Source organism: Hyperolius riggenbachi, chromosome 3 (assembly GCF_040937935.1).
Source record: "Hyperolius riggenbachi isolate aHypRig1 chromosome 3, aHypRig1.pri, whole genome shotgun sequence".
NCBI classification, from domain to species: Eukaryota; Metazoa; Chordata; class Amphibia; order Anura; family Hyperoliidae; genus Hyperolius; species Hyperolius riggenbachi.
The window spans coordinates 247,684,208-247,705,854 of record NC_090648.1 but is presented as its reverse complement, the minus strand read 5'-3'; the positions used below and the strand labels follow the sequence as shown (position 1 = coordinate 247,705,854).

At 46.7% G+C, this 21,647-nt stretch overlaps 1 protein-coding gene across 1 annotated transcript in view; it reads right to left on the bottom strand.

The window, feature by feature from the left end:
- Positions 1-21,298, bottom strand: part of LOC137561366 (enoyl-CoA hydratase domain-containing protein 3, mitochondrial-like) — a 36,576-nt gene extending 15,278 nt beyond the window's left edge. The window contains exons 1-2 of the mRNA XM_068272662.1: positions 21,137-21,298; positions 4,402-4,523 (exon numbers count right to left, since the gene is read on the bottom strand). Coding sequence (XP_068128763.1) covers positions 4,402-4,523; positions 21,137-21,273 — 259 coding nt within the window. The 5' untranslated portion in view covers positions 21,274-21,298. The remainder of the gene's footprint in view (positions 1-4,401; positions 4,524-21,136) is intronic.
- Positions 21,299-21,647: the final 349 nt, after the last annotated feature.

The window sequence follows — 21,647 nt, the reverse complement described above, 5'->3', positions numbered from 1 at the left end:
TATACTGGGGCACTATACTGGGGCACTAAACTGGCTATACTGGGGCACTATACTAGCTATACTGGGGCACAATACTGGCTATACTGGGGGGGCTATACTGGGGTACTATACTGGCTATACTGGGGCACTATACTGGCTATACTGGGGCACTATACTAGCTATACTGGGGGGCTATACTGGGGCACTATACTGGCTATACTGGGGCACTATACTGGGGCACTAAACTGGCTATACTGGGGCATTATTCTGGGGCACTATACTAGCTATACTGGGGCACTATACTAGCTATACTGGGGCACAATACTGGCTATACTGGGGGGCTATACTGGGGTACTATACTGGCTATACTGGGGCACTATACTGGCTATACTGGGGCACTATACTGAGGCAACTAAACTCCCTACACTGGGGCAACTATGCCAGCTATGCAGCCGCACAACCCCCCCATAGCGGCACTGTCCACTAGGTCGCGCAAACAACCGGGGGCCGCATCGCCCCCACCGCGCGCGCGCCGTTCCCCGGAGAAAAATTTGGTCAGACAGTGTTCCCCGGGCCGGAAAAGGTTGGGAAACACTGTTCTAATGCACACACTTTATTGTGCCAGTTTCCACAAAGTAGTCCAACAATTGTTTCGGGGGCAGCACAGGGTCCCCCTTTATCAAGGCATGTGGTAACCACATGCCTTGAGTATGGGTAGGTGGGTGGGTAGGTAGTGCCCCTCCTCGCTCCCCCCGCGGCTGCTATTACCTTAGGCGGCGCCGCTTCCTCTATCCCCGTCCTGCTCCGGTAACTAATTCACAGCAGCGTGCCCCTCGGCGGCTGCTGTGTTATGACGGAGGAAACCATAGAGAGCGGTTCCCATAGTAACGGCGATACATATCGCCGGTACAGGAAGCCGCTCTCTATGGTTTCCTCCGTCATCACACAGCAGCCGCCGAGGGGGGCGCTGCTGTGAACTAGTTACCAGAGCAGGACGGGGATAGAGGAAGCGGCGCCGCCTAAGGTAATAGCAGCGTCAGTGGCGGCCGAGAGGGGGAACGGGGACTTTACTAGCTATACTGGGGGACTACCTTACCCATACTGGGCACTTTACTAGCTATACTGGGCACTATACTAGCTATACTGGGCACTATACTAGCTATACTGGGACATACTGGGGGGATCACGTGGCCAGCATTTCATACCCCCGGCTTATATGGGGGTCAATAATTTTTTTCTGGTTTTTCAGGAAAAAGTTGGGGGTCGGCTTACATGCGAGTATTATGCGGTCCAGGCAATTACACACTCACTAAAAGTGCAATGCTAAGCTTATGGGACGTTCACAGTGCGACGTTAGCGTCGTATTGTAACATGTAGCGTTATGGTAACGCACTACTTGCAGTGCGTTTTCCTCAAACGCACAGGTTGCCAGGAACAGGAAAACATACTTTTCATTGCCTGTATGCTTAACTGTACCTACTGTATGCAACAGTAATGGAGTGTTAATGTGTGTTACCACCTTTTTTTTGCGTTGCAATGCTGTGTTGTGACCTCGCATTACAATGCAACATTCCACTGTGAATGAGCCCTCAATCACTTCAGCGTCAGCAAGTGTTTCAACGCCTTCAGTGTTTGTGTCTCAGCTTACAGCCTGGAATCTCCTTCACTAAAGGTGCTGTGACTTCGTGTAACTCCAAATCTTAACTCTTAACTTCTCCCTAACCTTCCCCCTTCCCCTCCTTAACTCCTAACCTTAACCACCCCAAGGTTAGGCGTTATGGAGGGGGTGGGGGGAGGTTAAGGTTAGGAGTTAAGGAGGGGGAGGTTAGGGGTAAAGGAGGGGAAGAGTTAGGTTTAAAGAGGAACTCCCGTGAAAATAATGTAATAAAAAAGTGCTTCATTTTTATAATAATTATGTATAAATGATTTAGTCAGTGTTTGCCGATTGTAAAATCTTTTAAATCCCTGATTTACATTCTGACATTTATTACATGGTGACATCTTTACTGTTGGCAGGTGATGTAGCTGCTGCATGCTTTTTTGGCAGTTGGAAATAGCTGTAAACAGCTATTTGCCACAATGCAACAAGGTTCACAGACAGGAAACTGCCAAGAATACCATGGTCCTCAGAGTTTCTTGTGGGAGGCGTTTCACCACAATATCAGTCATACAGCGCCCCCTGATGGTCATAGCCCCCAGCCATTATGCCCCCCTCCCCTCTATCAATTTGCGATCAAAAATGCCGCTTTAAAAAAATCCTGCAGCTGCGCAGTTCTTAGCCGCTAGTGAGGCTGAGCAGGTTCTCTGGCCTGTCCCCGGCCCGTCCTCGCTCCCTTCACTCAGCTCTGTACGTCATGTGGGCGTGTCCGCACGACCGCCCATATGACTGATTGAGGGACAAGTCACGTCTCCCCACGCTCAGCGCTGTTTCTCTCGGCTGAGGGGGCGCGGCTGACTTGTCCCTCAATCAGTCATGTGGGCGGCCGTGCGGATGACTGATTGAGGGACAAGTCAGCCGCGCCCCCTCAGCCGAGAGAAACAGCGCTGAGCCTGGGGAGACGTGACTTGTCCCTCAATCAGTCATGTGGGCGGCCGTGCGGACACGCCCACATGACGTACAGAGCTGAGTGAAGGGAGCGAGGATGGGCCGGGGACAGGCCAGAGAACCTGCGCAGCCGCACTTGCGGCTAAGAACTGCGCAGACGCAGAATTTTTTTAAAGCGGCGTTTTTGATCGTAAATTGATAGGGCGACCCTGGGCAGGGTCGGGGCCTGAACTACAGCTTGGATAATGCTAACAGGGAGCCACACAGTGACAGGCCAGGCGCTGATAGTCTGCAAGGAGCACTGCAATGGCCATGAGGTAATTAACTTTTTTTTGTGTGATTGCCTCGTAAGTCCTTTAAGGTTAGGAGTTGAGGAGGGAATTTAAGGTTAGGATTTAAGTATGGGGGAGAAGTTAAGGTTAGGGGTTAAGGGGGAGGTTAAGGGTTAGGTTATGGAGGAGGGAAGTTAAAGGGAATGTCCAAGCAAAATAAAAAAATGAGTTTCACTTACCTGGGGCTTCTCCCAGCCCCATGCAGCCATCCTGTGCCCTCGTAGTCACTCACTGCTGCTCCAGTCCCCCGCTGGCAGCTTGCCGACCTCGGACGCTAGTGCAGGAACATTAACACATACATTTTTACGCATTCCCGCTAGTGCAGGAACATTAACACATACATTTTTACGCATTACTGGTTCAATGCGTAAAAATGTATGTGTTAATGTTCCTGCACTAGCGGGAATGCGTAAAAATGTACGCAATGCGGCCCGCCGACCTCTGAGGTCGGCAAGCTGCCAGCGGGGGACTGGAGCAGCAGTGAGTGACTACGAGGGCACAGGATGGCTGCATGGGGCTGGTAGAAGCCCCAGGTAAGTGAAACTCATTTTTTAATTTTGCTTGAACCTTCCCTTTAAGGTTAGGAGTTAAGTAGGGGGAAGGGGAGTGGTTAAGGTTAGGAGTTAAGGAGGTGGAATTAAGTTTTAGAGATACGTTTAGGAAATAAGGATGGTGGAGGTGAAGGGTTAGGGTTAAGGTTAGGGGTTAAGGGTTACTAATTTTACTAAACTATTCTTTGTAAGTAAATGTGTTCATTCTGCACCTAATAGCCACAGCACCTCTATTGAAAGGGATTCCAGGCTGTAGGCCTCTTGCACACTGCATGCATTTCAGATTCCGATTCCGCTTGTTTTTACATCCGATTCCGATTCAGATTTTTAATCAACTGCTGCTGCGTTTTTTGATCCGTTTTTCTGTTGAATGTATTCAAGGAAAATCGGAAACGGAATCGGAATCGGAAACGGAATCGGAAAACGGATTTGCAGTGTGCAGGGAGCCGTAATCTGAGACACTGCTGAAGGGATTGAAACATTGTATACACTTGCTGACTCAAATACAATGTATTTTAATCTGATCTAACATCTAATCTATCTTAAAAGCAACCTAAAGAGAATGTAAAGTGACCAGTTTAATTTACCTGTGGCTTCTTCTCTGTGTCGCTCTCTCTTCCGCTCTGTTCCATTTGGCAGCTGTGCCCCTCAGAAAGCTCCTTGCGTGATCTGGGACACGCACCTCCTCGATCACGCTCAAGTAGCCAGGAGCGTAGCCAAATGCTTGTGAAGGTGCACGGACGGGCTGCGCATGCACAGTAGAATCATACAACACTTCAGCTGAATGAAGGAGAGCGGAACTACAGCTAGAGACCAGAAGGACTACAGGGGGCTGGAAGAAGCCCAAGGTGAAACTGGGCACTTTACTTTCACTATAGGTACCCTTTAAGACATGTCGGGCCCAAAGGGCAATCCCCATCCAGATTATATTTCAATGCAATATTTGTTAACTCAAGTGTTTAAACCAGCACTTTAATCTTTTATCTGTAAATACCTGAGATGATAATGACTTTTAAGTTTTGATCATCAACTTCATTAGAGAGGTCTCTCCGGAGAGACTGCAGCATGGAAAGGGACAAAGCATTCCGCTTCTCTGGATTATTCATAGTTATCCTCCTGAACAGAAATACATTCATTTTAATCAGTTATTTCAAACAGTTAGTATTGTACCAAACAGAACATTGCTAGCATACCTTCAGACTCATTAGAGTGTGCATTAGTGCATAAGAAAGACACTGAACAAAGTTCAGGAGTCTGGATTTTTGTGTGACGGCAAAGAAAAATAGGAAAACTAGATGTTATTTAAAGCGGATCCGAGATGAAAAACTAACTATGACAAGTAACTTGTCTATATATCTTATCTAAAGTTTAGATAGTTTACACAGCAAATCTAGCCGCAAACAGCTTCAACAATTTATGATTATTTATTCCTGTGATACGATGAGGGCAGCCATGTTCGGTTTGTCACATAACACACAGGTAAGCTGATAGCATCTGCAGCCCTCAGCTCAATCCCCTCTCCTCCTCCCCTCTGCCTCTGGAATCTCTGGCTAGTAACTTCCTCCTACCCAGACTGAGATCCCATGAGCCCTTGCTACATGAGTCTGAGAATGCCAAGGAACCTCTCTGAAGCTGTGGGCGAGGCTTCTTTAGTTTATATGGAGTTAGAGTATTAAAACAAAACAAAAAAAGTATTTGGCTTGAGGAATGCCCTATAAACTATATAAAAGGAACATAATTATGCAATGAGTAAAAGTTTATCTCGGATCCACTTTAACCACTTGAGGACCACAGTCTTTTCGCCCCTTAAGGACCAGAGCCTTTTTTTCCATTCAGACCACTGCAGCTTTCATGGTTTATTGCTCGGTCATACAACCTACCACCTAAAAGAATTTTACCTCCTTTTCTTGTCACTAATACAGCTTTCTTTTGGTGCTATTTGATTGCTGCCGCGAGTTTTAGTTTTTATTATATTCATCAAAAAAGACATGAATTTTGTCAAAAAAATGACTTTAACTGTCTGTGCTGACATTTTTCAAATAAAGTAAAATTTCCTATACATTTGAGCGCGAAAGTTATTCTGCTACATGCCTTTGATAAAAAAAAAAAACATTCAGTGTATATTTATTTATAGTGTTTACAAACTATGGTGCCAAAAGTGAATTTTCCCATTTGGAAGCATCTCTGACTTTTCTGACACCCTGTCATGTTTCTTGAGGTGCTAAAATTCCAGGATAGTATAAATACCCCCCAAATGACCCCATTTTGGAAAGTGCCGGCTGCTTACCTGGTAGCAGTGTTCCGGCGAGTCCTCCAGGACGGCCCTCCTGAGATTGTGTAGTCTCCCCTCCCAAATCGGAAACACCTGACAAGAATTAGAATAATAATTAGTATAAATCCCACCCCTCCACAATCTCCCCTCAGTTTAATGAAGAGAAACAACTAGTCCACCAACCACTACCATACCATTAATAGATATAATAGGGTCGGGAACTTAGGCGGCCGTCCTGGAGGACTCGCCGGAACACTTGCTACCAGGTAAGCAGCCGGCACTTCCTCCCTACGTCCTCCAGGACGGCCCTCCTGAGATTTAGCGAGAAATTTTACCTCTAGGGTGGGATAACGGCTTGAAGAACCTTGCGGCCAAAGGCCTGATCCTGGCTTGAAAGAAGCTCCACTCCGTAGTGCTTGACAAAGGTCGAGTGGCTGGACCAAGTCGCGGCCCGACATATCTGCTCCAGAGAAGCTCCTGATCTCTCCGCCCAAGACGTTGATAAGGATCTTGTTGAGTGCGCCGTAATGTGGTCAGGTACCTTTAACTGAGCCTCTGAGTATGCTAGGGATATTAGCTGCTTAATCCATCTAGACACTGTTATTTTGGAAACCTGGCTTCCCCTCTTAGAACCACCAAATGATACAAAAAGGCTAGTGGAAGTTCTCCACTCTCTGGTTCTATCCAGATAAATCAAAACTGCCCTTCTAACATCCAAAGAGCTCAACCTCCTCTCCTTGTCATTCTGTGGATTAGCCACAAAGGATGGCAGTACAATATCCTGAGTCCTATGAAAGGACGTAGATACCTTGGGTAAGTATGACGGATCTAGCTTAAAGATAATCCTGTCAGTATGGACCACCATGTACGGATCTTTAATAGACAATGCCTGAATATCACCGACTCTACGAGCCGAAGTGATGGCCACCAAAAAAACAACCTTAAGTGTAAGGAACTTTAACGGGACCGAACCCAAGGGTTCAAACCTGTCTGAGGTTAAAAAATCCAATACTAATGACAAATCCCATGGAGGAACCAGTTTCTGAGGGATCGGTTGAGAACGCTCTACTGACTTCAGAAAATTTTTAACATAAACATCGGCTGATAGTCGCCTAGAAAGAAAAACCGAAAGGGCCGACACCTGGGCCCTTAGGGTACTAACAGATAAGCCTAACTGCACCCCGTGCTGTAAAAATTCCAAAACTGAGATAATGTTATCTGACCTGGAAACATCCCTCTGTTTCCAAGCGGAGAAGGTGTACCAAACTTTGTTGTACTTTCTCCTAGTTGCTGGCTTCCTACAGGCCAGTAATGTTTTAACCACATCACTGGAAAATCCCTGATGCCTCAAAATCTGCTCCTCAGGATCCATGCGGTCAGATGTAAGACCTCTGGGCTCGGATGGACCTGGCCCTTCTGTAACAGCAGGTCCGGTCTGCATGGTAGATGCCAAGGGCCCCTGATCACAAGAGACTGAAGGAGAGGATACCAAGCTCTCCTCGGCCACCAAGGCGCGATCAGTAAGACCTCCGCCTGTTCTGTCAGGATCTTCCTGAGAACCCTTGGAATCAACTTGAACGGTGGAAAAGCGTAAAGCAGTCCCTCTGGCCACGGAATCGACAGGCCATCTATTCTGTTTATTGAAACAGAAGGATCCAGGGTACAAAAATCTCTGACTTTTGCGTTCTCTGGATTGGCAAACAGGTCGAGAACCGGAGATCCCCAACTTTCTGTGATCTCCTGAAAAACATCGGGATTGAGCTCCCATTCTGACTCCTGTACCACGCCCCTGCTCAGAGATTCTGCCTGTTTGTTGTGGATCCCTCGAACATGGACCGCTGATATCGACTCCAGGTTGGCTTCTGACCATGACATGATCTGTTCTGTCAGGCCCTGCAGGTCCGGAACACGAGTGCCCCCCTGCTTCCTGACATAACAGACCGACACAAAGTTGTCCGAGAACACAAGGACTTCCGAGCCGGAGATTACCGGATGCAAGGCCTGTAATCCCAGAAGGATCGCCCTGAGTTCTCTGTAATTGGATGATTTGGGAGACATTTGTTCGTCCCATCGCCCCTGAGCCTGGTGACCCAAACAGTGGGCACCCCAACCCCAGGCGCTCGCGTCCGTATACAACTTTAATGGGATCTCCTGGTTCCATCTGCGACCCTGGTCTAGATTGATCAAATGATCCCACCAGAGAAGTGACTGTATAACCTGGTCGGGTAACATCACTCTCCTGTCTAAAGACCGGTGATCTCTGTCCCAATTCGCTAGGACCCAAGTCTGTAGGCCCCGAGAGTGGGCCTGGGCCCATTCTACTGCTGGAATGGCAGACGACATTAGACCCAGGATTGATACTAACCTTCGAAGGGGAACCTGAGAATCCAATCTGATTCCCTGAATCTCTGACCTCAGCTTGTCTATCTTCTGCTTGGGTAGAAAGACACGTCTGACCGTCGTGTCCCAACTTAGCCCCAAAAAAATTAAGCTCTGAACCGGGTGTAACTGAGACTTTTCCATGCTCACTATCCAACCCAGACTGCTCAAGAGCTGGAGTGAAAAATTTAGCTCCCTCTGCAAGGCTTCTCGGGTCCCTGCCATAAAAAGGAAGTCGTCCAAGTAAGGCAGGACCCTTATATTGTGGAGATGTAAAAAGGACATCACCTCTGCCATAATCTTCGTAAAGATTCTTGGGGCCGACGAAATTCCGAACGGGAGAGCCTGATATTGAAAATGGCATATCGACTCCCCCGTCCGGACTGCAAATCTCAGATATTTCTGAAACAGCGGGTGTATCGGGACGTGGAGGTAAGCATCCTCCAGATCCACTGATGCCAGAAAATCCCCTGGAGATATGAGGTTGCGAACTGAGGCAATGCTCTCCATTCTGAACCTCTTCACTACAATGTAGGGATTCAAGGGCTTCAAATTTAATATCATTCGAAACTTCCCTGACTTCTTCTGGATTAAAAATACCCGCGAATAGAACCCCTTCCCCTGTTCCTGAGTTGGAACCGGTCGAATCACGTTCTTCTGCAGAAGAGAGGAAACCGAGTCCATAAGGGCCTCTGCCTTGATCTGGTCCCTGGGGATAGAAGTGACTATCACCCGGGAGGGAGGAGGAGATACAAATTCTATCTTGTAACCCAGTTGGATCAGAGATAGAATAAAGTCGTTCTTTGTTATCTTCTGCCACTCCGGAAAGAAGTGGAGAAGTCTCCCCCCCACCGGGATCTGGCTGTCACTTGGCGGACTTTGCAGTGGACGGGGCTGGCTGGGGTTTATTGAACAGGAATGGCCTGCCTCTGCCTGCATTATAGGTCCATTTCTTATTTTGTCTTTGCCCTCTATTCTGCTGGTCCTGCCTAAGAAAGGGCTTCCTGCTCTGAAAGGACCGCTTCCCGCTCTTATTCTTATCCGGGAATTTCCTGGCTCTATTGGAAGATCTTTCCAAAACCGAGTCCAAATCTCGTCCGAACAAAAGATCCCCCTGAAACGCCATTCCACATAGCTTCTGCTTGGAGGTAACATCTCCCTGCCACGTATTTAACCAAACGGCCCTTCGTGCCGAGTTAATTAAGGCCGCTGTCTTGGCGGCAGCTCTGAGGGATTCAGTTGCTGCGTCCGCCAGGAAGGCAATAGATTTGATGATAACCGGAAGGCTCTCTAGGATTCTAGCATGTGGAGTGCCCTCCTCCAGACGTTCCTGGAGCCCACGAACCCACTTATCCAAGTTCCGGGCTACACAAACCGAGGAAATGGCCGGTTTAAAAGAGAAGGACGTTGAATCCCACGCTCTTTTAAGCAGGGCCTCTGCCTTCCTATCCATCGGGTCCTTCAAGGTCCCCATATCTTCAAAGGATAAATCAGTATCCTTGGAACACTGAGAAAGAGGAGCATCTAATCGAGGGCACTTGAACATTGATTCATGTTCCTCCATATTAAAGGGAAAACGCCGTTTAAAAGATCTAGGGATAAAAAGCCTTCCCTCCGGATCCTTCCACTGAGCGGAAATAATACTCCTGACCGCTCTATGGACAGGAAAAACCCGACCTCCGCGATCCTCTAGTCCCCTATAAATATCATCTTGTGGAGTAGAGGATGGCCTAGGTTGTTCAATTTGTTCCGAATCATAAACTGCTTTCAGTAGCTCAGACGTGTCCTCAGCATTGAACAAATACCTAGGAACTGTAGCTGATGTATTACCTGAAGCGTCAGACTCAGCCAGCTCTCCCTCATCTGATGCCTCAGAAACGTCCGAAAACGGTGAGGGATTCTCAATACCAACGTTCTGGGGAACCTCCGTATCCACCCTCTGGGTACTATTGGGTACAGGCAAGGATACACTCTGATCGATAGGGACAGAACCAGTCTGTGGAACCTGTAATTGGGAAGTTATTACAACAGGCTGGGCAGTAGATGATGCTGGTAAAGCTGCCGGAACCTGTGGAAGAGGGACCATCTGGACTGGACAAGGAGGTAGAGCTGCTCTAAATGCAGAAAATGTAGTAGCTAATTCCTGTTTCATTGATTTCATTAAATCTAACAATGCTACAGTAGTGCTCTCGGGTCTCAGAGAATGAGACTTTGATTTATTGTAACAATCAGCACATAAAGATTTAGAAGTTCCCTCAGGTAGCCTGCCCCCACATTTAGTACACTTATTAGATTTTCCTGAGCTCTTGACTGGCTTCTGTAAGAAAACATAAACAAATCCAGGGAATGTTTTAGCTAGTAACAGACCGGACACTGTAGCATAATAAAACAGGAATGCAAGGAACCTTACCGGCTGCTGACCTGACTCCTCAGTGCCAGCCGGAGGCGTCTGCTTCGTCTCTGGAGAGGGCTCTGTTGGCTGCTGCATGGCCCCTGCAGAGTGTTGCTGCACTCAGTGCAAACTTGCTGGCGTGCTGGGTGATCTGGCGTCCGTCTGCGGAGTGTGCTGTGCGGAGATAGAGCTGTAACGCGTGGCCAGACTGCGTGCAAATGACCCCCGCTGGCACGCCGGAACCGCCCCTTTAATGTACGCGCACGCCGCCGCTGCGTCATGCGGCGTGCCTCCGCGTCACTTCCGCCTTCAACTTCCGGAACTTCAATGCGGAAGAGGAGACGGCGTCACCCAGCCGCCATGCCGTCCAGGAGAGCAGTGGGATGGGAGAAATCCTACAACCTCCCCCACCCCCAAGTGGAGAAAAGGTCTGGCTGCCTAAAAAACCACCAGACGGGTCGCGCCCAGCGCTGACTCGTACCGCTCTCCAACGACATCCTTTCAATCCTTCTTGCCTGGCCATCTTTAGACAAAGTAGGTGCCATCAGGCTCCCCTACCACCAGGACTCCGTAGGTGCTTCCGTGGTGAGTGTAGGAAACATACAAAAAACTGAGGGGAGATTGTGGAGGGGTGGGATTTATACTAATTATTATTCTAATTCTTGTCAGGTGTTTCCGATTTGGGAGGGGAGACTACACAATCTCAGGAGGGCCGTCCTGGAGGACGTAGGGAGGAAGAAGACATCCCAAAGTATTCACTAAGATTCATGGTGAGTTCATACAAGATTTTATTTTTTTGTCACAAATTAGCGGAAAATGAAACTTTGTGACAAAAAAAAACAAAAACTTGCGACAAAAAAAAAATGAAATCTGCCACGGACTCACTATGCTCCTGTCTGAATACCTTGAAGTGTCTACTTTCCAAAATGGGGTCATTTGTGAGGTGTGTTCACTGTCCTGGCATTTTGGGGGGTGCCTAATTGTAAGCACCCCTGTAAAGCCTAAAGATGCTCATTGGACTTTGGGCCCCTTAGCGCAGTTAGGCTGCAAAAAAGTGCCACACATGTGGTATTGCCGTACTCAGGAGAAGTAGTATAATGTGTTTTGGGGTGTATTTTTACACATACCCATGCTGGGAGGGAGAAATATCTCCGTAAATGACAATTTTTTTTTTTTTTTTTTTTTTTTTTTTTTTTTTTACACACAATTGTCTATTTACATAGATATTTCTCCCACTCAGCATGGGTATGTGTAAAAATACACCCCAAAACACATTATACTACTTCTCCTGAGTACGGCGATACCACATGTGTGGCACTTTTTTGCACCCTAACTGCGCTAAGGGGCCCAAAGTCTAATGAGTACCTTTAGGATTTCACAGGTCATTTTGCGACATTTGGTTTCGAGACTACTTCTCACGGTTTAGGGCCCCTAAAATGCCAGGACAGTATAGGAACCCCACAAATGACCCAATTTTAGAAAGAAGACACCCCAAGGTATTCCGTTAGGAGTATGGTGAGTTCATAGAAGATTTTATTTTTTGTCACAAGTAAGCGGAAATTGATTTTAATTTTTTTTTTTTTTACAAAGTGTCATTTTCCGCTAACTTGTGACAAAAAATAAAATCTTCTATGAACTCATCATACACCTAACAGAATACCTTGGGGTGTCTTCTTTCTAAAATGGGGTCACTTGTGGGGTTCCTATACTGCCCTGGCATTTTAGGGGCCCTAAACCGTGAGGAGTAGTCTTGAACCCAAATGTCTCAAAATGACCTGTGAAATCCTAAAAGGTACTCATTGAACTTTGGGCCCCTTAGCACAGTTGGGCTGAAAAAAAGTGTCACACATGTGGTATCGCCGTACTCAAGAGAAGTAGTATAATGTGTTTTGTGGTGTATTTTTACATATAACCATGCTGGGTGGGAGAAATCTCTGTAAATGACACATTTTTGATTTTTTTTTTTTACACACAATTGTCCATTTACAGAGAGATTTCTCCCACCCAGCATAGGTATGTGTAAAATACACCACAAAACACATTATACTACTTCTCCTGAGTACGGTGATACCACATCTGTGACACTTTTTTGTAGCCTAGGTGCGCTAAGGGGCCCAACGTCCTATTCACAGGTCATTTTGAGGCATTTGTTTTCTAGACTACTCCTCACGGTTTAGGGCCCCTAAAATGCCAGGGCAGTATAGGAACCCCACAAGTGACCCAATTTTAGAAAGAAGACACCCCAAGGTATTCCGTTAGGAGTATGGTGAGTTCATAGAAGATTTTATTTTTTGTCACAAGTAAGCGGAAATTGATTTTAATTTTTTTTTTTTTTACAAAGTGTCATTTTCCGCTAACTTGTGACAAAAAATAAAATCTTCTATGAACTCATCATACACCTAACAGAATACCTTGGGGTGTCTTCTTTCTAAAATGGGGTCACTTGTGGGGTTCCTATACTGCCCTGGCATTTTAGGGGCCCTAAACCGTGAGGAGTAGTCTTGAACCCAAATGTCTCAAAATGACCTGTGAAATCCTAAAAGGTACTCATTGAACTTTGGGCCCCTTAGCACAGTTGGGCTGAAAAAAAGTGTCACACATGTGGTATCGCCGTACTCAAGAGAAGTAGTATAATGTGTTTTGTGGTGTATTTTTACATATAACCATGCTGGGTGGGAGAAATCTCTGTAAATGACACATTTTTGATTTTTTTTTTTTACACACAATTGTCCATTTACAGAGAGATTTCTCCCACCCAGCATAGGTATGTGTAAAATACACCACAAAACACATTATACTACTTCTCCTGAGTACGGTGATACCACATCTGTGACACTTTTTTGTAGCCTAGGTGCGCTAAGGGGCCCAACGTCCTATTCACAGGTCATTTTGAGGCATTTGTTTTCTAGACTACTCCTCACGGTTTAGGGCCCCTAAAATGCCAGGGCAGTATAGGAACCCCACAAGTGACCCCATTTTAGAAAGAAGACACCCCAAGGTATTCTGTTAGGTGTATGGTGAGTTCATAGAAGATTTTATTTTTTGTCACTAGTTAGTGAAAAATGAAACTTTGTGAAAAAAACAATAAAAATCAATTTCCGCTAACTTTTGACAAAAAAAAAAAAAAAAAAAAAAAAAAATCTTCTATGAACTCATCATACACCTAACAGAATACCTTGGGGTCTCTTTTTTCTAAAATTGGGTCACTTGTGGGGTTCCTATACCGCCCTCGCATTTTACGGGCCCAAAACCGTGAGTAGTCTGGAAACCAAATTTCTCAAAATGACTGTTCAGGGGTATAAGCATCTGCAAATTTTGATGACAGGTGGTCTATGAGGGGACAAATTTTGTGGAAGCAGGGTGGCCTTTTAGATGACAGGTTGTATTGGGCCTGATCTGATGGATAGGAGTGCTAGGGGGGTGACAGGAGGTGATTGATGGGTGTCTCAGGGGGTGGTTAGAGAGGAAAATAAATGCAATCAATGCACTGGGGAGGTGATCGGAAGGGGGTCTGAGGGGGATCTGAGGGTTTGGCCGAGTGATCAGGAGCCCACACGGGGCAAATTAGGGCCTGATCTGATGGGTAGGTGTGCTAGGGGGTGACAGGTGGTGACAGGAGGTGATTGATGGGTGTCTCAAGGTGTGATTAGAGGGGGGAAATAGATGCAAGCAATGCACTGGCGAGGTGATCAGGGCTGGGGTCTGAGGGCGTTCTGAGGGTGTGGGCGGGTGATTGGGTGCCCTAGGGGCAGATTAGGGTCTAATCTGATGGGTAACAGTGACAGGTGGTGATAGGGGGTGATTGATGGGTGATTGATGGGTAATTAGTGGGTGTTTAGGGTAGAGAACAGATGTAAACACTGCACTTGGGAGGTGATCTGAGGTCGGATCTGCAGGCGATCTATTGGTGTGGGTGGGTGATCAGCAAGGGGCAGGTTAGGAGCTGATTGATGGGTGGCAGTGACAGGGGGTGATTGATGGGTGATTGACAGGTGATCAGTGGGTTATGACAGGGAAGAACAGATGTAAATAATGCACTGGCGAATTGATAAGGGGGGGTCTGAGGGCAATCTGAGCGTGTGGGCGGGTGATTGGGTGCCCTAGGGGCAGATTAGGGTCTAATCTGATGGGTAACAGTGACAGGTGGTGATAGGGGGTGATTGATGGGTAATTAGTGGGTGTTTGGAGGAGAGAACAGATGTAAACACTGCACTTGGGAGGTGATCTGATGTCGGATCTGCGGGCGATCTATTGGTGTGGGTGATCAGATTGCCCGCAAGGGGCGGGTTAGGGGCTGATTGATGGGTGGCAGTGACAGGGGGTGATTGACAGGTGATCAGTGGGTTACTACAGGGGGGATAGAGGCATACAGTACACAGGGGGGGGGGTGGTTGGGGGGGAGCAGGGGGCAGTTTAGGGTTAAAAAAAAAATAGCGTTGACAGATAGTGACAGGGAGTGATTGATGGGTGATTAGGGGGGTGATTGGGTGCAAACAGTGGTCTGGGGGGTGGGCGGGGGGGGGGGGGGGGGGTCTGAGGGGTGCTGTGGGCGATCAGGGGGCAGGGGGGGGGGAAATCAGTGTGCTTGGGTGCAAACTAGGGTGGCTGCAGCCTGCCCTGGTGGTCCCTCGGACACTGGGACCACCAGGGCAGGAGGCAGCCTGTATAATAGGCTTTGTATACATTACAAAGCCTATTATACACTTAACATGCGTCGATCCGGGTGCTAGTAACCCGCCGGCGCTTCCGAACGGCCGGCGGGTTACAGCGCGAGGGGGCGGAGCCAGTCGCCGGCAGCTGATCGCGTCACGAATGACGCGATCGCCGCATAACCACGCCCGCCTCCGCCGATGGGCGTATTGCGGTCGTTTAGGCCCAGTCTTTGCCGCCGCCCATCGGCTGGGGGCGGTCGGCAAGTGGTTAAAGCATTCCTGAAACGACATGTGACATGATGGCATAAACACATATACATATAGTATCAAACCAACTTAGAATTTGTTTGCATTGCCTTTTTATTTATTGGTTAACAAACCAGTGCTTTGTCTGTGCAGCTAAAGCAGTAAGACCAGTAGTCCAATGCTGGCAGCTCTCCTAAACACTAAGTACAGACTGGGCCTCCTTTCCACAAGCAGCTGAAGGCAGTGAATTCACTGCCCTCCCCCCATGAAGATGCATCTGAGCCCTAGATGCCACAGGAGTTTTGGCTGCCTAATTTGACAAGTGCAGTCGCAAATGATCACCGCTGCCAAGAATCTATTAATTCTGTATCATTTCCGACCACCGCCCCAATGTGCCAGTAAGAGATAGGGCCTGCCGGATCTTCTCGGCAGAAAACGTACCCAACTATATTGTTCTCCCTCCTTACCCTGCTCCGTTCGTGTGCAGCTCAGTGTCCCGCCTCCCCCTCCAAAGTAACAGAATGCATCGCTAGCCTGTAGACTAGCGGCATGTCTGCACAGCATTGAGCCCAGAACTGTTGTCAGAGGGATTTATTCCCCATCACTGCCGGCAACATTGGTCACATGTGTGCACCTAGCTTTAGTAGTTGGAACAAAAGTTTAGCTGCAGCTGATTTTTTTTTCAACACATCTCGCCTCTGTTTAAGGGCCAGTTTACATGGAGTACAGAGTAATGCAAGGCAAAAACACAGAACATGTCAATGGCATCATACAATGAATGCATTGCAGTGCATTGTGTCGCGTCCAAAGCACTGCTGCATGCATTTTTCACATGATGCCATTGTCATAAATTGGTGTGCGCTGTACATACCTGTTAGGCTAGCACTGCGCTGTGATGCACCCAATTCATTGTAAACAGACTCTGAGGGTCCTTTCACTCTGTGCACATTGCGCGCCAAAAAGTCACATTGCGCATTAGGGGCTTGATTCACTATGCGGTGCTAACCTACTTAGCACGTCTAAAGTCTTTAGGCGCGCTAACCAGGGTGCTAAGTAGGTTAGCACCGATTTTCTCAATCAGATCGCGCACTAAGTACCGCGTGCAAAGTCCTATGCGCGCGCTAAGTCCCATAGGCTTTAATGGGCACATCGCGCGGAGCGCCCTGCGCTCTGTGCAGTGCGCACGTAAAGTTTTGCGTGCATAAAGATTTGTGCGCATAAAGTTTTGTTTAGACGTGCTAAGGGGGTTCTCACAGGCGTGCTAACAGTTAGCACCGCTTTGTGAATCAAGCCCTAGATGTGCAGTGTAACCATGCAGTAAAGCACACAGTACAATATAAGTATGGTTCCTTGCCATTGTAAATGCAACTGCACTGCCTGTGAACGTGCCATACAAATATCATTGCATCACGTTGGGATTCAGCGTGAAAGGACCCTAAGGCTAGATGCACAGTGGTCAGTTGCATAACGCACTTGTTAAAATGTGTGTGAACTGAAATAGAGACTGGACATAGACTTTAACCTCCTTAGCGGTAACCCCGTGCTGGACACGGGGTAAGCCGCGCAGGAGGATTGCTCTAGCCCCGCTGGGCCGATTTGCATAATTTTTTTTATACATGCAGCTAGCACTTTGCTAGCTGCGTGTTACCTTCAATCGCCGACGATTCGCCGCTACCCGCCGCGTCAGAGGGTGCCCCCCCGAGACACTGTGCGCTACCTGGCCAATCAATGCCAGGCAGCGCTGAGGGGTGGATTGGGACTCCCTCTGATGTCACGACGTTGGACGTCATCGTGCACGTCATGCCCTCATGGAAATCCCGTTCAGAACAGGATTTCCTGACTGGCCTGATCGACAGAGGCGATCGAAGAGGGTAGGGGGATGCCGCTGCTCTGCGGCTATCATGTAGCTAGCGCTAGGCTAGCTACATGATTTAAAAAAAAAAAAAAAAAAAAAAAAAATTAAAAATAGTGCTGCGCTGCCTCCCTGGTGGATTTAATTGCCCGCCAGGGAGGTTAATGCAAAGCCTGCATGCAGCAAGTTACAATAATGCGATCAGTTACTGTGAACAAGCCCATAGAATTTTATGGGCAGTAACCTGACGTGCAGAATTTTTCTGCAACGCAACTGAGCACTGTGAACCTAGCCTAAGGCCCTGTTCAGTGTGGGCAGTAGGGATGGTCGGAATGCCAAATTCCGATTCCGCGGTATATCCGCATTCCGCCATTGCCAAATTACCGATTCCGCCTTCCGCTACCAATTTCCGCAATCCAATGCGAAATTTCCGCCGGAAATCGCGGAAATTCCGCCCGACTTTAACATCGATTTTCTCAAAAACTATAAGGCCTTTTTGAAAACTTTTCTTTTGCATCTTGTTCAGAAGATTCTGTTTAATAAACCCTAAAAATTTGGCGTTTCTAGGACTTACGGGGGCTTTGCTATTAACTGCTAAAATCCATTACAGTAAAAATCCGCTGACTTTAGTGGTTAATAGAAAAGCCCCCTTAAGTTTTCAAAAAGACCTTATAGTTTTTGAGAAAATCGATGTTAAAGTCGGGTGGAATTTCCGCGATTTCCAGCAGAAATCCGCCTGCCGCACTAGAACTACAGATTTCCGCATTCCGATGCGGAAATGCAATTTCTGATCGGAATTTCGGAAATTGCATTTCCGCGGAATCCGAATGAGCATCCCTAGTGGGCAGTTGCATTGCAGAAAAATTCTGCATGTCAACTGATTGCCAATACAATTCTAAGGGGCTTTTCTGAGCGCTTTGTGATTGATTAGTGCTTTATGAGTGCTTTTTAAAAATTGCTCCCATTCACTTTCATTAAAAAAAAAAAAAAAAAAAAAAGAGGTTACCGCTATTTTAATGAAAGTGAATGGGAGCGAATGGGAGTTAATCAATCACAAGCGCTCAGAAAAGCACTTATAGTGTGTCTGAGCCCAACTTATACAGATTGTGTAATTCTAACTTGCTGCATGCAGGCTTTGTATTAAAGTCTATGTCCAGCCTCCATTGCAGTTCACACTCATAACATGTGAGTTATGCAACTGCCTAAGGTTAGGTTCACAGTGCCACAGCGCCTTGTGTTGCTACACAACGCAGATAAAAAACGCAACGCAAAGAAGCAAGTAATGTGTTGCGGTGGCATGCGATGTACGGGAGGCATACGAATGAAAATTGCATCATAGGTGTGCAACATTTGTGTCGCACATTTGAGAGTATAAAGCTCCGCCTCTTTAAAAACAGATGTGTGCAATGCCTGTAGTGCGACGCAGCACAAACATTCAAACATGAAAGCGTCACCATAGACTAACATTAAATGCGTCAATACATAATTTGCATAAACACAGAGTAGAATCTGTGTTATTTTTTAACGTACCCCGTTGATGCGCATCGCACAGCATGCACTGTGAACGTCACATTGACTTTTCATTGCTGTACATTATTTTCCGTTAAAAAAACGCCGTTATAACGCAATGTAACTGAGCACTGTGAACGTAGCCTCAGGTCTGGAACCCACTAAGAATCGCTTCAGCACTGTGTGCAGCGATTCCTAGTGCGATTGTGCTCGTGATCTGCCAACGCCTAGAAGCGCAGTACAGAAAACTGTACCATGCATTAAAAATAAAAACTTAACAGCACTTACGATTAGCGATTTGCGTGTTTTTTTTAACCACTCTGCGACTGCCTAACGCCAATTGGCGGCCGCAGAGTGGCTCCCCCAGGACCGCCTAACGCCAATTGGCATCAAGTCCCGGGGTCGGAGATTGGTGGGGGAATGCTCGCACGGATGCGCACATCCCTGCTGAGTGACGGAGCTCCGTTGTGTAAACAGCCTGCCAGCCACGATCAGAGCTGGCAGGCTGTTAGGAAAATAAATGGCCTTTTTTTCTTTTGTACAGCGATGCGATCTAGCGCAGCGCTGTACAGGGGACAGCCCAGTCACTTGGCTGTCCCCTGCAGTGGCTCACATTCAGATCCCTCTTATAGGCTGATGCCTATGAGAGGTGATCTCGCTCCTGGATCTTGGAGGGAGGGAAATAAAAAAAAAACAACAACAACAACAAAAATTTAAATTAATAAAAAATAAACAAACAATAGCAGCAGCAATCAGATGCCACCAACAGAAAGCTCTGATGGTGGCTAGAAAAAGGAGGCAAGATTCATTTGTGTTCCAAAGGGACCCATATACTGGTCGATTTCAGCCATCGATCGATTCTTTCATATTAGCCAATCAATCGATTTGTTCTGACAGGATGGAAAATCTAGGTTGATCTGCTGCTGGCAGCAGATCGATGGCCCATAATCCTGGGCATACACTGTTCGTTTCTGCCGCTCAATTCTCCGCTCAATTGTTTTTGCCACTCGATTCTGCAGTCGATTCTCTTATCTTCTGCTCGTTTTTCTTATCTTTTCCATTCACTTCTATCAGGAATTGAGCGTCAAAACGATCGAACGGGAGATCGGACGTGTCAGAAATTATCTATCGAACCATCTATCTGCCTCAAAAATGAAATGGTGCAGTAATGCCTTAAGATCAATTTTCAATAGATTTAATTCTGAAATCTGTTCCTAATGTGTGGCACACATCAGATAGATTCCTGTCAGACTTGACCTGACAGAAATCTATCTGATGGTCGATTTTGCTGCAAATCTATCAGTGTATGGCCACCTTTAGTTGTATGGCCGTGCAGCAAACTGTTGAAGATGCAGAGTGCTGAATTGTTAAAAATGGCCTAGTGACTAGACTAGGGGAATATAAGCCTGTGGTCCTCAACAAGTTAAACAAAACTTTAAATAATATTTACCAGGTTTCCAACTTCTGTCCGTAGCCCCACCCACTAAAGGAAGATGTCATAGGTGCTTCTCTATGACCAATCAGAGAAGCGCCTGTGACCTCTTCCTTTAGGGGGCAGAGCTATGGAGGGAAGCAGGAAATCTGACACCTGATGAGTATTATAAAGTTTATTAAAAACGTAATCGCTCGGCCCCCCGAAGCATTGCAAAATCAATTTCAAAAGCTATTTTGCAATGCTTATATACTTAGCATTCAGTGCTCAAAATGCTACGTCCTACAATTGCGATTACCCCTAATCGCAATCGCACTAGTGGATTCCCGACCACTCGCTTTAATTGGCAAAGCAATTTTAGGAAACGCTGACGAGCATCGGTGTCGGCGATCCCAAAACCGCTGCAAGAATCGCCCTAGTGGTTCTGGTTCCCAGCCCTATATCTGGATTCACAGTGGTTCGTTACATAATGCACACGTTACAATGAGTGTGAACAGCAATGAAGACTGGACATTTAATACAAAGTCAGCATGCAGCAAGTTATAATAACATGATCTGTTACAACGCAGTACTATGAACAGCTCCATAGCATTGTGTGGGCAGTGAGTCGACATGCAGAATTATTCTTCAACGAAACTTAGCATTGTGAACTAGGCTGTTTCTCCTTCCCCTCTCTATTGGAGAGAGCTGCAGACAGAAACTATTTGTTTTTATACTCGAATAGTTTTTATACTCCTAAATGGCATATAACATTCAGTATTCAATCTTTTTTTCACTGCTGCAAGGGAGCATATTTTTTGTTTGCACCCAAAAGGTTTCAGTTTAAAAGCTCATTGAATATCTATATATATTTACATGAAACTTGTCAGCAATATTATAAGCATTTACATTAGATAGTTACACTGACTAGATAAACAACAAGATTCAGGCTCATTGCAGCTTCCATCTCGTTACTGAACTTTTCAGTGTGGCGTCTGTTCAGTCCAGCAGTTTACCTTATCCCACCCTCCTGTAGACAGACAGTGAGTGGAGGGGGCTCATCACGCTGCACTGTGCTGCTATTCCTCCTGAGTGCAGCTACAGCTGTGCGGGGCGCAGTCACAGCTCTGCATAGACACAGCACTTTACTCATGGCAGCCCTCGTGTTTGTTATGCTCCACTTTCCAAATAGGAAAAAGCATTGAGGTAAAAGTAAATACAGAAAGTCAGTGCTGCCCTCTAGAATGGAGGATCTACGCTACAGCAGGCTCGAGCTAATATTATGTAGACGACGCTTCACTCTAGTTTGTGGTCAGCAATAAAACTTGTTATGGAACTATTCAGAATAATATTGTAACAGTTTACTGATAGCACTTCACATGCTGTTAAGTATGTATTACTGCACAAATTAGTGCAAATAGTAACTGTACTAATTGCTCATTGAGGCAGGGGACACACTTGACTGTTTTAGTGAGAACTCATGTTAATCAATGGGCTAGTTCACCCTTCATATTTTTTTGCACACAG